Here is a 17,745-nt window from a genome sequence, read left to right as displayed (position 1 = left end):
TTCATGCTTAGACGTCCTGGGACAGCCCCTCTGTTTTAAGGGTTTTGTACTCAAATCATCAAGAGAGATGCTGAAATTAGACGAAATCTAAAGGGCAAATACCTATTCAGTATTTGAGGGCAAGAGAAATACAGAAAGGAAGAGGAGGTGAAAGGGTACCAAGGCTCTGCAGCCTCCGGAATTATTGAATATGTCATTCTCAACCAACGGAGATTCCCCATCTGCCAACCCCAGCCTCCCCTCCCCCTAAACTCACCCAAGGAACTTTTGTCAGTATCTGGAAACAATGTTGGTGCTGGGAGTAGGGGGCTGTGACTGGCTCTAGTGAGTCAGGGGTGCTGCTAAACATGCTGCACAAGAGGCATAATGCATAATCCCCTACCCCCAACAAAGAATTATCTGGTCCAAATGACATAGTGCCAGTGTTGAAGGACTGACTCTGTTTCAAGGAAAACCTTACTTCCATAAAAAAATTTAGGGTTTTGGTCTTCAGGATATTACTTAACTGCTCTGAATCTCAGTTCTAACAAATGTGAACTATAAGTTGCTGTGAAGTTCTCATTACAAAAAGTATTTAAAAAGGCATATTAAGGAGCTCCTGGGTGGCACAGTCGGTTAAGTGTCCAACTCTTGGTTTCAGTTCAGGTCATGGTCTCAGAGTCCTGAGATCAAGCCCCATGACCAGTTCCACACTCAGCAAGGAGTCTTCTTGAAATTCTCCCTCTCCCTCTGCCCCTCCCTCTCTCTTTCCTTTGCTCTCTCAAATAAATAATTAAATCTTTAAAAATAAATAAATAAATAAAAATGAAAATAAAAATAAAAAAGAAAAGATGTATTAAATGCTCAATGAGATTACCTACCTTGAAAAATAAAATTAAAGTAATTACAATTAGCTAGAATTCCAAGTTAGAGCTAAGCAGACATTCTAAGAAACAGAAGTTGAATGTGTTTTAATTCTTAGAAGCTAGATCTACATAACACCAGGACCAAAGTTTCAACTTCGTATGGTCAAGATAGTGTATTATTTCATGCATAGGAAGTTCCCAGTACAGGGAAGTCCATACAGACAGAAAGCAGATTAATGGTTGACTAAGGCAGGAGGTGAGGGGGTGAAGAGATTAGAGAGGTGATGGCTACATGTTACAGTGTTTCTTTCGGGGTTATGAAATGCTTTAAAATTAATGTTTTGATGGTTGCCTAACTCTGAATAGACTAAAAACAATTAATTTGTGCATTTTAGGTAAACAAATTGCATGGTATGTGAATTTTATCTCAATCAAGCTGTTCCAAAAATACAAATAATGAAACACAAAGTTGAATTCAATGTCAGAAAATAGAGTTTTGCGAAAGAATTGGCCATCAGTTCCTGGAGAATGGCAGGGCTGGCTTTGGAGGGGTGTACAGCGGGAGCTTAGCCTGGGTCCCCCATACCACCTCTTCAATTTTGGCTTCAACTCTGTAACCCCATGAACCTGAGCAGCTCTCTTCCTTTTCATTTTGTGCCTATAGCATAAAGACAATAAAACTTGGCCGCCTGGACCATTGTGAGAGTTAGGAATTATACATTTAAAATGTGTGGCACATCACAGATATTCAATATCTTGAGCGTATTATTAGCTATTTTTACAATTTGCCTGTGTTTCAAAAGTTCATTTACAAGTTCAATTGCAAGAAGGGAAACTGATTTTATTTGTTAGTTTGTTTTTTGTTTTCGTGGAGAAAAACTTTTGAGTCTTGGTTCAGATCCTGAGCAAAGGACAGAGCAATTTCTTTAACTCTCTCTAAAAAAGATCTTTCCTAGGAGTGCCTTAGGCTGAATTCAGAGACCTGTGAACAACAGCTTTAACCCATGAGAGCAAGAAGTAAGAAAGAATGAAAACATTTCCTAACCTTTATCTCAACTTAAACAGTTTGTTAGTCTTAAAAAAAAAAAAAAAAAAAAATTGTTTATATTTTGTTTTCAGAAACTTTGAAATTTCCACTACTCTTTATTAAGAACAAAAAAAAGGAAAAAAAAAATCTAATCATTCCAGAGCATTCTAGTGTTTTTTCTTTGTAATAATTTTTAACAAAATGGAAATCATAACCACATATACTATATAGTCTCAGTTTTTCTGTTATTGGGATATCACTTGCATTCTTGGACACGGTCATTTTTAATTACTTTATAGTTCATATTATTAAGTATACCATGTTCAATTTAGCTAACCTGGAAATATTGGTGGTTGTAAATTTTTGGTCTTAGAAATAAATGGCATCATGAACTCTTTTCACTGTAAATCTTGGCTGCAGCTCTTGTACGCTTTTAGGACTAATTGTTTGGATTAAAAATTATGGAAAATGAAGTATGATACTTTTAGGAACTTTTTTTTTTAAAGATTTTATTTGACAGAGAGAGAGAGAGATCACAAGTAGGCAGAGGCAGGCAGGGGGGCGGGGAAGCAGGCTTCCTGCTGAGCAGAGAGCCTGATGCGGGGCTCCATCCCAGGACTCGATCCCAGGACCCTGGGATCATGACCTGAGCTGAAGGCAGAGGCTTAACCCACTGAGCCACCCAAGTGCCCCAGGAACTTTTTTTTCATGTTCGGTATTTTGCTTTCCAGAATGTACAAAATTATGTTGCCACCAACAATATATGAAATTTCCTATTTCCCTCTCTATTCCCTAACTTGGTATATTGGTTTTTCTTCTTTTTCTAGGGGATGGCAAATATTATTTGACATCACTTACAGGTCAGAAAATTTGTATTTGTCATTATCCAATGATTTTTCCAGAAATCAAATTCCATATTTTAAGTCTGGTCTCCTAAATCATATGAATTCTTAGAACTCCAAAGTCATCCTAATTACATCATTTTACCTCCAGGCGCTTTTCCCCATCAGATATTCCTGGACTCAAAGCTACTGCTTTCCCAGTCTCTCCACTGAAAACTTCTATTCGTTCAGAACTTTTGGTCTCAGGGAGGTTTTCGGAGGAAAGCAACCTGATAAAATTGCTTTTCCCTAATTTCTGAATAATTACTAGGACTTAAACCTGTACTTTTACAAAGAGAATTCTTAGAAACTAAACCTTGAAGAACCTCCAGAGCTGTTATTTTGTTATATATATATAACATATATAGACATATATATATGTAACATATATATATATATATATATATATATATATATATATATATATAAAACATGTATAACATATAAACAGAATGAAGTAGGAAGGAGGACCCAGGCAGAAAGCAGATTTTTAGAAGGAAATATATCACTTTGCTTGCCTTGGAATCTGTTCCCAGCTTCAGCACCTCTAAAACAAGCCTTGTTTTTCCCAGCTTCTTTTCTTCCTCTTCCGAAACCTCAAATGGTTAACTTGTTAACCAGGCTGCACAATGGGCTCTCTGGGGATCTCTGAAACTTCCAAGGCCTGAGGCCACCCTGAAGCCTGCCTTAATTAACCTGGTGTGGGGCCCTGGGACCTGTCTTTTCAGAAGCTCCCCGGGTGCTCCCTTTGTGTGGTCAGCACCAGCACCGGGAACTACTGACCTAATAATTTTCTTCAGAAGAGTGAAGATTTCACATAGGCTCTCCCTGCAGGGATTCAGGACCATGGAGGAAAAGATCCAAAAGATCAAACCGAAAGGAATTGCAGACCAGAGAAAAGAAAAAGTGAAAGAAAGAAAAGAAAAAAAGGAAAAAGAAAACAAACAACCAAGCAAACTCTTATTAATAACAATGTGAAAGAGAGCGACATGGGTGTGATAGGGGAAGGGGAGGGGACCCAGAGTCAGAACACAAAAGCCAGCGCTCTGGCCTGGCCACTCACAGGGCTCAGACTTCTTCCTTTAGGCCACATTCATTTGTCAAAGGAGCAGAGGATGTATATCTGATTAGCTGGGGCTGTCCCCATGGCCCCTGTTTCCTTCTTCCTTACTGAAGCTCTGATGCTTAGCAGAGCGCTGGGCTCTTAGGGGTTATTTTTTTACATCCTCTAAGTTGGATTAGTTAAGGACTCCTTTTCACCTCCAACAATCTATAGTTTGTCTGCAGATGCAGTATCCTATATTATGCAAATGTATTTCAATCAGTATGCAAATAAGAGTAAAAGGAAGTAAAGACCTACAGCTGGTTATGCCCCCCAAATGCCCCTGCCCGAAGTCAAACGTTCATCACCAGGAAACACCTGACAGAGCCTCTACCTCATTAGCAGAGTCCCTGTGGTTAGGACCCAAACACTGGCTTTTGGGAGGAAGTAAGACTGACAGGTGGAGCAGCCCTTGGGTTCCCCCCAAGCAGATGCTCAAGGCTGCAGCATTGACTGCTAGGGAGCTGGCTGGAAATGCAGGAGGGTCTCTTACATCTGGCCTATTGTGAGCAGATGGGGCACAGCTGCCTTGGTGCATCACAGCTGGGCCCCCGGCCTGGTGCTGTGCTTCTCCCTGGGCATCTTCTCCAACCATCTGAGGGCTCAGGGGCACAAGCTCTTTAGTAGCTATTCTGAGAAACCCTGCAGACCTTGGCTCTGATTTTCAGTGCTTCCTTCCCAGCTGGTTTCTTAGAGACTGCTCCACTAGGCTCTACCAAATCTGATCTCTTTTACCTCTAGGAATAGCTCTTAATCCATCCCTTGCTCTCAATTTGCATTGCTGCTACTTTGGCTGAGACTCCCATCATTCTGCCTCCTGGGACCAGTGCATGCAATAGGCCCTATCAGTTCTGCTTCCAGCCTTGATTCCTCCCAGCTGTCCTCTGCCATGGGGTCTTTACATATGTATCTCCAGCCATGTTTTTCCCATGCTAAGGACCCCTCGTGGACTCCCATTGTTCTAAAGCAGTGATTTTCACTCCTGGCTATACATTAGAATCACCCAGGAAGCTTTTAAAAAAATTCAAATGCCTAGGGTCCCATCTCCAAGCGTTCTGATGGAATTAGCTTGACTAAAGCATTCTCCAGAATCATTTATTCAAGGAAACTGTGGAAAGCCATTCCTTGGTTTGGCACTGCAGGCCCCTAGGTGATTGGATCCATCCTCAGTTACCTTCCTATTGCCCTCTCCTGCTTCTCCTTCCAGACCTGTGCTTTTTTGTAGTTTTTCTGTCTCCTGAACTCTTGTTCTATGAGTAGAGAGCTCTTGTGCATTTTTCAGAAACTCCTTGAACCATTTCTGCTTTGAAGCATTTTTAGGATCCTCACATGCCATTACTTAGGTTTTCTTTCTTCTCTTCTCCCATATTACTGCACCAACCAAAATGGCAAGTATTGTTCTTTGCTTGCTTCTCTGTTTATCTCACTACCCTGAACTCAAAGGACAGTGTTCTAACCCTTGTTGCTTACATCTCTTCATTTAATGAGGAAGTATGTCTTCATACTTCCAGATGGGAGGGACCACTTCGCAGTTGCTGTTCTGTCCATTCGTTTTAGGTAACATTGTTTATTTACAATGTGGCATGAACTGTCCTACATGCACCACTGTATTAACTACTGAATAATTCTCACAATGGCTATTAAGTACAATCATTTCCTCACTTTGCAGGGAAGAAAACTGAAGCAATAGGAGTAGAAACGCCACTCAGCACACAGCAGGGCACAACAGATGTCTATTGAGTGAAAGAAAACATGTGAGGCAATGTGATTTTTTCACAGACACATCTTTGTGACAGGGTTGGTGATTAAGACTTAGTTTCCTTCAGCACGCACCTGACATGAACAGTCTTAATAGATGATACACTTTGTAAAAGGAAATAGTCCCTATCTTTACAACTAATTCCCAAATCAGTTGTCTCAATCAAATAGTCCATCAGGGTAGTATGCACCAAAGACATCAGGGGTGTGAGAGCAAGGGAGGACTAACTTGTAATAAACACCTACTATGAGGTGTCTGGGTGGCTCAGTCTGTTAAGAATCCACTCTTGAGTTGGGCTCGGTCATGATCTTGGGGTTGTGGGATCAGAATCTTGCATCGGGCTCCGTGCTGTGAGCAGTCTGCTTCAGATTCTTTCTCCCTCCCCCTCTGTCCCTCTATGCTCTCTTAAAAACAAACAAACAAACAAACAAAAAAACAAATAAATAAACAAAATCTTAACAACAACAATAAAACCCACCTACTATGCCTGCAACTGTCCTAGAAACTTCCCTGTCTGATCTCAATTGATCCTTTTATAATGACACAAAGTGGGAATTATGATCTTTTCAGATGATAAAGCCAGAGTTCAGGGAAGGCAGGTAACTCAGCCAGTGTCACCTAGTTGAGGAAAAACGTTGGGAATGAACTGGTCTGTTACTTCTCTCAGATGGGAGGTTGCCTCTGCCTAGAACAAGAATTTAGTATTCTTCATCTATTTTTGCCTTTAAAAACAGTTTATTTTTTCCTTAAAAAAAAAAAAAAGGCAGATAAGGTACTTTTGGAAAACTGTGAGAAAACTGAAGTCACCTATAACCCCACCACCCAGAGATGAAATCACCATGGACATTTGGAATTTTTTTTTTCCTTTCAACATTTTATTCTGCATTTATACAGCAAGAGGTCTGTTCACATGGTCCTGCCTTTTATTGTAGTATACAGAAAAATTTGTGTTTTCCCTTTTGTTCTGAAACCAAATGTATCAGATGCGGTTCAGCCACTTTAGAAATAATGGAATTAGAGCAGTAAACAGAGGAAGAAAGTTGAAGTGTGTGGAAACGTGGGGTTTGTGGTTTAAGTACAGGGACACAAGGGGTGCCTGCTGAGACACACAGGGAGCACAGCAGGGGAGGAGCATGAGCCCCCTTGCTCCAGACCGCCCTACTCAATCAGCCCCATGTGGGCCTTTCCTGTTTCTTTTGCAGGAAGCAACTTGAACGATGGCTTGTGGCATTCTGTTAGCATCAACGCCAGAAGGGACCGCATCACTCTCTCTCTGGATAATGATGCAGCATCCCCAGCCCAGGACACCACCCGTGTGCAGATTTATTCTGGAAATAGCTACTACTTTGGAGGTAAATTCCACAGGTTTTGAAAGTAAAGGAGGGAGGGAGAATGCAGTGAACAATTATTTCGCCCTGATTATTATTATTATTATTATTGGTTTTTTGGCCAATTAGACCATTCACACATGTATACACACACACACACACACACACACACACACTCCCAAGCATGAAATAATGAGAAGCAAACTCTCTGCCAGCTGTGCAAATATAAACTATCTAGGTCAGGACAGAGGAAGAAAAAAGAAAAAAAAACAAAACTTTAGCTATAAGAGCTGGTGTTATATAACATGTCCAAAGGAGATTTCTGTAGCTATGCCAAGCTCTGTGATCACATTGGTAAGGAGAAAGTCAGCTGAAAACTTGGAGAATATGTACCAACAGTCAGCAATACGTGCAAAAGGAAAAATCCAGGCAGAAAGGCAAAACCAGCAAGTTCAGCTGTCTAGGCTATTCCTCTACCGCTTTACTCTAAATCCCCTATCTGTTCCTTCCTTCCTGACATCCCTGGAGGCCATGTCCATGAAGTGGGGCTCTACATATGGGAAAGGTCTAGAAGGCCCATGAACCTGTAGCTTCACATGGAGCTGACGGTACAGATCCAGCTCTTTCTATTGCAAGGTGAATCCTAGGGACCTTCCCAATGAAACACAGGGCAAACTGGAAAGGATGAAAAATATATAAATAGGAATTTACTGCATTTTTATGGGTGCGTGTGCATCTGTATTTAGTTTTTTTTAAGGCATTTCTTTCATGAAAAATATTAGTATCTAATTTCCTAGTCATCTGTTTGCATTAGACAAACAGTCACTGAGAGTAATCTCAATCTCTGTCTGACCTTGAGTGAGACACTGATGGCCCCTGAACTTCTTTATCGAGGACATGGGGAAGCAGAGCCAAATTACTGGAAGACTGCAGTAAGGGCAGGGTGTACGTGTATAGCACAGTTCTCCCAACACGGCAAGGAATGGACAAAATGGCTTTGACTTTTGCAGATATGGGCATGGACTGGACCAGTTATCAGGTTGCTAATTCTTTTTCTGTTAGGAAACTGAAGGGAATTATTATGTAAAGTTATAAAGTACAGTCTCTCAAATAGAATTTACAAATCACTTCTCTCATGTGATGACACGTGGTTAAACCTTGAAATACAAATGGGCATTGCATAAATGTAACATATGCATCTGGACATCCTAGAAGAAATGAAGCATAGAGCAATACTTTTGTGGTTTGATTTTAAGACCCCATGAAGGGCCTCTGTCCTCCATTCTAAATCTTCTCCATGTATGCAAGGACAATGGATTCCTCCAAGAAGAGAGAACTTCCATTCGCTGTACATGGTTTATGGGTCTTACCTCATTTAATTCGTGGGGTAACTTTGTGAGGTAGGCAATTTTAGCCCCATTTCACAGATAATAGGACTGGGGTTTGTTGAAATGAAATCATTTGTGCAAATATTAGAACTCACCCCTAAGTCTGTGGTGTCCACAAACCACTAGTTTGGGACAGCAAGAAGATGCTAGCGAATGTAGCATAAAGACTACCAAAGAAGGGCTCTTGGGGGCCCCAAAGATACATTTTACAGACTGCATCATTTTTGCATCACATTCAATTTTCCCCAACAAAGAGAGAGAAGCATTCTTGTACTTATTTCTGGGGAAAACAGTGTTCAATAATGATGGCATCTGAAATGTCTCAAAGGGAAAATGTGTGCCTTCCCCAAGTTTAGAGGGCACTGGGTTTAGAAGGGGAAGGTTTATCTCTGATAAACAGTATTTAAACAGTATTTAAAGAAGCGCCCCACATGTAGACTGTAAACTTAAGGAAGGTGAAAAATGAGTTTGAGTAATAATAGTCAGCTTACATAAATTCTCTCTACAGCTTCAATTAGAACTTGTAGCATCTCTCTTCACTTTATAGTGTGCCTGTAAGCTGTTAGCCAGCTGCTGGGCTTCTGCCCAACAGTGACTGTCTTTTAGAAATGGCTGAAATAATTCCCAATTATTTATGGGTTATTGCCATGTTTTCAAGCTTGCATTCCCATATGCTCTGAACCTATTAAAACCATCAGGATGGAGTTTATAAAGAGCACAAGCACTCGTATACCTACGTTACTCTGTACCTGTCTTAATGAGAAGCAGATATGCCCTCGTTGCTAGCTATGCTAAATCAGTGTAATAGATTTTTTTTTTTAAGAACACTCTTTAAAAAGGTACAGTGTTAACCTTTCACGCATGCTATTACAGCCCTATAACTATGTGCATTTAAACCCCTGGTTCCTTTGGCTCTGGGATTTGCTTTGCACAAGTCTTCAAAATTCCAGTTACGTTCCTATGTGTACCTTTCTCAGGAACTAAGCCTGTTAATGCTAATAATTAACCAGACAATTACTCTGCCACCATCCTTACCCAAAGCGTAATTTCTTTTGAAAGTGTAATTCAGAATTGAATTGTGCATTTAGAGCGTGTTTTGAGACAGAACCAACATTCCCAAGAAGTGATAATGTGAAGTATACCATGCAACAGAATGGTGGGTAGCTTACTGATAGGCAAAAAGAAATAGGAATGAGATAAATGTTAAAGTAGTGGTATTCCCTTTAACATATTTTGTTTTCTGTTCTGTACAGCGATTGAGTATGCCCCATTTTGTACCAATTCCTTCTCTGAGAATGCTAGGATTTACAACAAAAATGCGTGCACTGCTGTGAATGAAAAAGCCCCCAAATAATTAGACCTCCAGGTCCTCCATCAATAGGTCGCCAAAGCAATGACTGATCATTTCAGTATTCTTCTTCATTTTTTTTCTCTGTCCCACAGGGTGCCCCGACAATCTCACCGATTCCCAATGTTTAAATCCCATTAAGGCTTTCCAAGGCTGCATGAGGCTCATCTTTATTGATAACCAGCCCAAGGACCTCATTTCAGTTCAGCAAGGTTCCCTGGGGAATTTTAGTGATTTACACATTGATCTGTGTAGCATCAAAGACAGGTAATTATGGTCTCTTCTCTGTTCTCCCGCCCCCTTCCCATTCTCACTGTTCTAAATATGAGTTTCTTTAAGCAAAATTCTAATCCACTGACATTAGCCACATTAGACATAATTGAGTCGCCTAATGGAAAATATTTCTGAAAGGATTTCAGGCCCAGAGAAAAATGGTTTAAATTAGTTGAGTCTCTCTTCCTGTTGACTTGCAGTAAATGGGATATGCAAATTAAATCAAAATACAAATTTGTGACAGGATTAAAATTTTATGCATAAACAACATTTGATTAGTTTGAAGTTATGAGTAAAGCCTAACGGAGGGAGGGATTACTTTTCTCTTAAACCATTTTTATTCTCTATTGCAGTGAGCGTCCCTTCTAATGGGGGCAGGTGAGCACCAGGCCCTCAGGGTCTAGACCAGAGGTTCAGATGGTGCCAGGGGTGATTCCTGGGGCGGTTGACCTTTGCTGTTGCTACCCCTAACCCACTGCTTCTTTGGCCCAGAAGAGACTAGGCAGCAGAGAGAGAGAATCCACACTTATACTCTGCAACCCGCAAATCTAGCAGAAGCTTGGTTTCTCTCTTTATTTTTTTCTGGGCTCTGACTCCTCTTGTATTTAAAGTTTCTAGGTTCAAAGACCTGCTGCAGGAAGTTAAAGATTCTGAATTTTCAACCAGGTTTATCATGCTCTCCACGTTTTATCTCTAGTACTTACTTCTTTCATTCTCACAATTTTGCTCATTCCTGTCAAAATAGCACTTATTAAATGGGTGAATAATATGTGTCTAGTGCTTGCCTATGAGGTAGTGATACAGGGTTCTCTGCTCATGTCTCATTGGGGAATAAATTAGCTATTAGGATAAAGTACAATAGACACCCATGAAATGCACCCTTATTTGTGGGACATATGGCAGCTGCAACTCAGTCTGACCTTGTGAAGAATGAGGTCAAAAAGGGTTTTAGGAAGTGGTGCTGAGCTGGAACTTAAGGAACCAGTAAGACTTGGCTGAGGAGTGGAGAGGAGGTGCTGGGATAAGATAGGTTCTCTGGACACAGTGTCAGAAATGACAGAGAAGTAGGAGAAATCATGGCTGGCAAGTATTTCATCAATTCAATGTGCCGATTTTTCATTTTAAAATCTCTAATGTTGGGATGCATTTTATAACTGATGGTGTATCATCGTTCAATCAGCATTTCTTTCTTAGTGGCATATAAAATAATGGTATGTCTTACAATGAAGAGTGACTTAGAGTCAACAAAATATAGGTTGGTGGGGGTGTAAGGTGGTCATTGTAGTGGAGTATGTAGTGTGAATGTGGTTAGAGATGGGGGCCAGTCGCCACTATGAAGAAATTTGTGTGCCTGTAGGATGTGGCCTCATGTGCTAGGTGAGAATCAAAAAGGAAGGTATGAAACTTGCTTCCTATAAAGAGTACTCAGGAAAAAGTAAGAAGGATGGATTGGAAGAGAACCAGCCCATGCTGGGAAGGTAACTGCCTCTGTCTAGGGGAGCAATGATGAGAAGTAGCAGGTGCCTCTTCTGAGCAGCACAGAAATCAGCTCTGCAGGTTATAGTCTCCGCTGATGCTCGGAATGACCAATATAATTTGATGGAGCTTTATGTACACGTTTCTCTGTTAATACCACGACACATGGGAGCCTCAGCAAATCACACAGACTTCCTGGCTCTTCTGCTTCATTTTTTTTTCTTTTTTTCTATTTGACCAGCTGGAAAAGTGGGTAATAAAATGTGTGCTTCATTAGAATATGCTAGCTTAGAGATCTCAGAATAAAAGATACTACACAGAATGGTTGCCACCCCTATAGTCTTTATTAACAACGAGGGGAAGCATCCAACTTCATCAGCCAGCAGAGCCTTTTGCAAAGTGGAGTTCAATAGAGGGAACATTTATCAATAGGGATCTCTTATGATACCTTAATTTCTAATCAAGGATGCTCTCATTATTTTCGATTACATGAAAGTCATTGCCATCTATACTGCATCATTACTTTTGTGTAATTGTGGTCTGTATAATTGTATTACATACAATTGTGTTTTGGTTAATTGTATAATAAGGGATTGTGTTTAGTTTAGTGAGTAAATGGTACGTTTGTCTTGATTTACCAGACAGTGCCTCTAACAGAAGGGGATACTGTGGTAAAAGGCTTTGCTTGATTGTTTCTTGAACTTATATTTAACATTTGTTGCAGAGGATAAGAGTTAGAAAAACAGGTGGGTTCTAAGTTGTGTGTTTTATTTTTAATGTGTTAGTTAATTGAACTTGATTTAAGAGCAAATGCAAAGTCTTTGTTTAGACAGAGTTTGCCACTTGGAGGGATAGGGTGGGGTGGAAGAGGTTGGGGTGGAGAAGCCTGGTTCTGTGCGTGAGTATGTTTTCTCTTGGCTGTGTTTTTTCTTAACTGTGCTCCATTCAGGAAAGTCCAAGGAGAATAGCATTTTATCTGACCTAAGAGTCTCTTCTCTCCAAGACTCAATTTTCTGCCCCTTCATCTTTGCCTGTAGAGACCCAGGCCTCCTTCTGGCCTCTCTATGGTTGCCTGTCCAGCCCTCCATCTCCCTCAGAGTGAGCCGACCTGGCTGGCCAGAGGGAGTCTGCCTTCTCAGTGTCCTTTAAGGCTCTCAGTGTCAGTCACTGTGGGAAAACCAAGGTAGCATTTATAGAAGAGACACAAACATTCCAAAATTGCAAGGGCTTCCTCTAATGGGGGTCCCTTACGCCATTTGCCTTTGAGGGGGTGCCTCTGTTGCCCAGCCTGAGCAAATTCACAAACCAGCCATGAGACAATGCTGGTAACAGCTGGGAGAATCCCTTCTCAGGGATTAAGGAATCTAAACTAACAATTTGTATTTCAATCATGGGCCAAGTATCAAGCCTTCTGATCTCAAGGAAGAAAGGAAGTGGAGTAAGTGGCCTGCACCCCAGTCTGGCAGCAAAGAGGGTTGGCTTTAGGATGCACCATCTGTACAACTGCCCAACACCTGACAGTCCAACAATGAGTTAGGAGAAGGAGAAAGGGCAGCTTTTTAGGAATCACATTGGGGACAAGACAGCATTCCTAGCAGACCCCATGCACTTTCAATAGTCCTTCTAAGCCTCTAAAATATGATGTCCATCTACTATCCGTCCTCTGTGAGCTGAATCTTCAACCTCACATTTTCCACACCCTAGACCCCTGTACTTATCTCTTGCAACCCTCTTGGCAAAACATGATATTCTAAACTACATAGAGTGAAGTCACCCTTAATAAATGCTTCATTCCATGAATGGCTTTATCATACCCTCAGGTACTCAACCTCTTAGATAGGGATTGAGGGAATGAGTGAGGCAGTCTTATGTATATACTTGGGTAGTGTAAGACGTGGTACGAGCTGCCGAAGCCCTGGTGATACAACGCCATGAGTGTCCCCATTTTTTACACAGGGTAAACTAAGACCTGGAGACATATGCCACTTTTTCCATGGCCACAGGATTGAACTTGTGGCTCAGAGTTAAACACTACCAGGTTTGCTCCCTTGTACTTCTACCCAGCAGGCACTGACCTGGAAATGGCAGTCATTGTGTGTCTGTGGCTTTTACACAAGCAACGCCATCTTCTGCCAACCATATAAAAGTTTTTCAGGGATAATCAATATATTCATTCTTTGTAAACACCGGGTGCCTAATGAGATTTTGTTTAGAAGGGGGACATTCAAAGTGGCATGTGGTGCCAGGTGCGTGGTTTCTGAGTGAAGTAAATCCTGGTGATCCAGGTCAGGAAGTGCCTCTCCCTAGGATTTTTGTGGCAAGATCTACCAAGTCACTTTGGAGGAGCCATGCCAGTCCTGCTGAGTTCAAAATCCAGGGCAGGAGAAGCAAATGACCAAATGTTGTCTACAGATTTGATTGGAAGACTGGATCCAAGGTGTGAAACCAAACTTGGAGGAGCAAATAGGGAAACTGTCTGAGGTGAGGGCAGGTGGAAGTCACACCTAGGTGGATTCATTAATCTCTGGGCAGGTGGCAGCAAATTTGAGAGGTGATAGAATGTGTTTAATTCCCAGCGTACTGCTTACCAGCTTGAGATACAATACATATTATTTAACCTTTTTGTTTCTGTGTCTTCTTTTGTAGAACCAAGATCATAAAACTTACATTCACAGTGAGAGTTAAATGAGACAGTGTGAGAAATCAGGTTCATAGCTGTATGTCTAGTAAACAGTAGCTACTCAGTAAATGTTCTCCAGGTCAATTTCCATAGTCAAAGGTTTGCTAGCTCTCTAGATTCCAGCTTTCTAGCTCTCTAGAAAGGAGAAGGCTCAGGTCTCTTTTTGAAGTTCCTCAAGCCCAACATGGCCAGGTAATCCCCATAGTTTCTGGGAAGGATCCCCATACATATACCTCATTACACGCCCTCAAGTCAGTCTGTTCAGTTACTTGGAATTTGCACTTTGATTTTCACAGAGATGCTCTCTGGGCTACCAACAAACATCCATTAGGAAGGTGCCCATCAATTTGGGTGCCAAGGTTGCAGTCTGTGGATTCTCCTAAAGCATTGCTTCTCAGGGCCTGGATAGGAAAAGGAAAGCATGTGATTGATATACCAAGGGCACAGAATTTAAGACAGTCCTCATTTCCTGGTTCATGTGCCTGTGGACCCTGAATTTACATAAACCTGGAAGTGAGTGCTTCATTAAGTTTTGCAGGCAAATTCCAGCATGTTTACATCAGAATGATGGGAGGGATACTTAAAAACCAAATTACTGGGCCCTATCCCTAGAGTTTCTGATTTTACTATGGTGGGCCAGAGGATATTCATTTCTAACAAATTCCAGGGCGCTGGTGGGCTGATCCTGGGACAGACTTTGAGTACTACTCCCTTAAAACCTCCAATCCTGAAGGTCAAGGTATTGTGTAGATTCTGTACAAAAGTGGTGTAGGTGTGGGGAAGAGGGATGGCTCTTGCCCCCACTGGACACCCAAGCAGTTGTCCTTCTGATCAGAATCTCACCAGGTCTCTGAAATTTCCAGCAGCTCTGTCTCAATGTCCATCTCCAAAGGGGTGCTGAAATCAGTCCCTGGGACACTATTGGTGGGTGGGCACAATTGAACTCTATCTGCCTCCAGATTATCTTGGTTCTTGTCACTCAGCTTCTCCCCTCTTTACCTTTACAAACAAATTTTTGGGGAATGTAAATAAAAACAGTTGGATCTTCAGTAGTGCCTGAGCAAAGGGATATTTTGATTTGGAGGGAGTGTGGGTCTTTGAATGCCTGCAGCTGCCAACGAACATCTTTGTCTTTGTGTTATCTGGGGGACAGTTGACTTGTTGGCCTGCTGGAAGTTACAGCTCCAATCTTTCTCCCTCTCCCTAAGCCTCACACCCTGTGGGTGGTGGTGGTGCCATTCTACTGAGAGTGACTCCACCCTCCAAAGCATATTGCTCCACACCTTTATAAAGACTGATAGAGACTGATTCATCTGGTCTTCTGGTGCCTGGCAAAGGGTCTCCATGGTTGTGGGTCACATTTCCTGCCTCCCTTCCTCAAAGAGTGATGGTATTGAGGAACTGTCCTCAAAGATCATCTGGCTCTGGTTTTGCATAGAAGGTAAATAGAAGTCTAAGCAGAGGGTGACAAAGCCAGCATGGAAGTTGGGTCTTTGCTATTGTATCATACGGAGACTTTTTTGCTTTGGCCCTTTTAAAACAAAACGATTTGTTTGTTCCAGTGAGAAAATCACATGTGAAACTGCTTTAAAATGTCTTGCACCAGATAAGTTATGAAATATGGCTTCTCACTCCCTAACCACTTCCTTTTCCCCCAACATACATTCATTTTAGAAAAGCATCTGCTAAACTCTCCGGTCAAGATTCTTACCTTCTTGGTTCAGAGTTTGGAGTGTTGTAAACACTGAGGGTGGAGAAGCATTATTTTGGATGACCTCCCATAAACAGACTTATGCTAAAAACCCACTCTGTGTGTAGGAGTCTGTTAAAAACAGTAGGATATATAAAAAGATTACATTTCATGGTAATGCATATGTTTTAGTTCTTCTCTAAAATTGAAAGCCTTTTCATTGGGTGCCAGAAAAGCCATTGTAAGGCCAATGCCCACACAATCTGAGCTTCTAACTCTAAAGTGAGAAATGCTACAATATGGTGTTCTCCTTTAAATCATGGGATGGAGCCAACATCAAAACAAGAGCACTTCTGGTGTTTTTATTTATCATTGTAAGTTGATTTCATGGAGGAAAAGAAAGGTTATAGTTTATATAATAGATACTGAGTAAACATTCTCTAAGTATTTCATTTAATTCTTTCTGCAGTCCTGCAGTCCACAAGAGTGCTTCTCAAAGTGCGGCTCCCAGACCTGCACCTGGCAACCTGTTAGATGGACATATTCTCATGTCCCAGCCCATACTTCTGTATCAGAAACTGGGGGGAGGGGAGCAACCTGAGTTTTAAAAGCAGCCCCCCCATCACCACCCAGAGATTCTGATGGAAATTCAGATTTGAGAATAATGGGGTTGCTCTATTATTATTATTTTACGGATAAAACCACCCCTGCTTAGGAAAGTTCAGTAAGCTGCCTAAGGTCACATTTTTCATATTTGGTGGAGCCAGAACTCAAATCCAGATTTTGGTGATTCTTCAATCCATAGAGAGGTAGAGGGCCTATTGCTGAAAGGCCAGAGAAAGAGGTGAGATGTGCTCAGTCATTCAGATCAAGTCAAGGGAATATCACTGAGGAAATAAGACTTCAAGAGCTTGATGGGTGGACTGGGCTTAGGCAGGTCAGGCAAGGCTGTTTCAGGTGGGGTGGAATGCATGATGCTGGGACTGAGAAAGGGTGAGGTGCTGGTGTTTGTTTGCCTGTGTGGGAAAAGCTGCACTGGCATCACTGGATAAAAGAGAATTTAAAGTCAAAGCCATAGGGAATTTTCAGCAAATAAAACACATTAAAATCTGAATAACAGACTATGTTAATAGTTAATCCTAAAAAATGTTTACTGTGTACCAAGACATTTTTACGTGTGTGAGTTTGTGTGTATGTGTGTGTGTTATCCTCACAATAACCCTATGAGGTGGGTAATATTATTAACTTTGTTGTACAGAATGAAATTGAGACAGAGTGACACTAAGTAACTTGTCCAAGGTCACACAGAGAATACATGGCAGAGCCTGGCTACAAACCGATGAGTCTCATTGAAGAGGTTTGGCCTCTCCTTGCACTTAACCACTTCTAACTTTGTAGTTAGGAGGCATCCTATATTCTTCATCAGGATTGCAAAGTAGACAATGATGTGCTTTCATCTTGTGTCCTAGTCGTGAAGCTGGTTTATTTCTGCAGGAATAGATGGACTCCCAAAGATATCTGAAGTGTTATACCCTAGCAGCTAATTGCCACAACTTGTGACAAGCACACGGATGCTCAAAGAGCTTAAAGTCTCCACCTTGATATCTTTGGCCTGGTTAGGGAAGGGAGGAGCCTCAGAACTTACTCGGAATGATTGCCTTGAAGAGGCAGATTTTGAGTGGATCTGTTTTAAGCACCTTTCATCTAGAAAATACTGATTTACTCAACCACTTATTAAATGAGGGTTATTCTCCCTATCACCTATGTTATAATTCTTTGAAAGTCAGGGGAAAGAAGGACATTGGAGAAATATGGAACTTGGCTTTGATTTGAATAAGTGGCTGTGAACGAGTACATCTGTGTTCTGTTACCAAACTCATCTCTCTCGCCCCTTGTTTTTACAAGAAAAGCAGATCACTGTCTTGATGAAATGGTACTTCTCTACTTG

The 17,745-nt window shown here is 41.4% G+C and overlaps 1 protein-coding gene across 2 annotated transcripts in view; it reads left to right on the top strand.

The window, feature by feature from the left end:
- Window positions 1-17,745, top strand: part of CNTNAP5 (contactin associated protein family member 5) — an 825,196-nt gene that overhangs the window by 439,618 nt on the left and 367,833 nt on the right. For both annotated transcript variants that reach the window (XM_082690270.1, XM_082690269.1), the window contains exons 9-10: window positions 6,817-6,966; window positions 9,774-9,945. In XM_082690270.1, the coding sequence (XP_082546396.1) occupies window positions 6,817-6,966; window positions 9,774-9,945 (322 nt within the window). The remainder of the gene's footprint in view (window positions 1-6,816; window positions 6,967-9,773; window positions 9,946-17,745) is intronic.

Source organism: Mustela nivalis (assembly GCF_964662115.1).
Source record: "Mustela nivalis genome assembly, chromosome: 11".
Classification (NCBI taxonomy): Eukaryota; Metazoa; Chordata; class Mammalia; order Carnivora; family Mustelidae; genus Mustela; species Mustela nivalis.
Note: the sequence above shows the minus strand (reverse complement) of the source record. Positions and strands in the feature narration are given on the sequence as shown.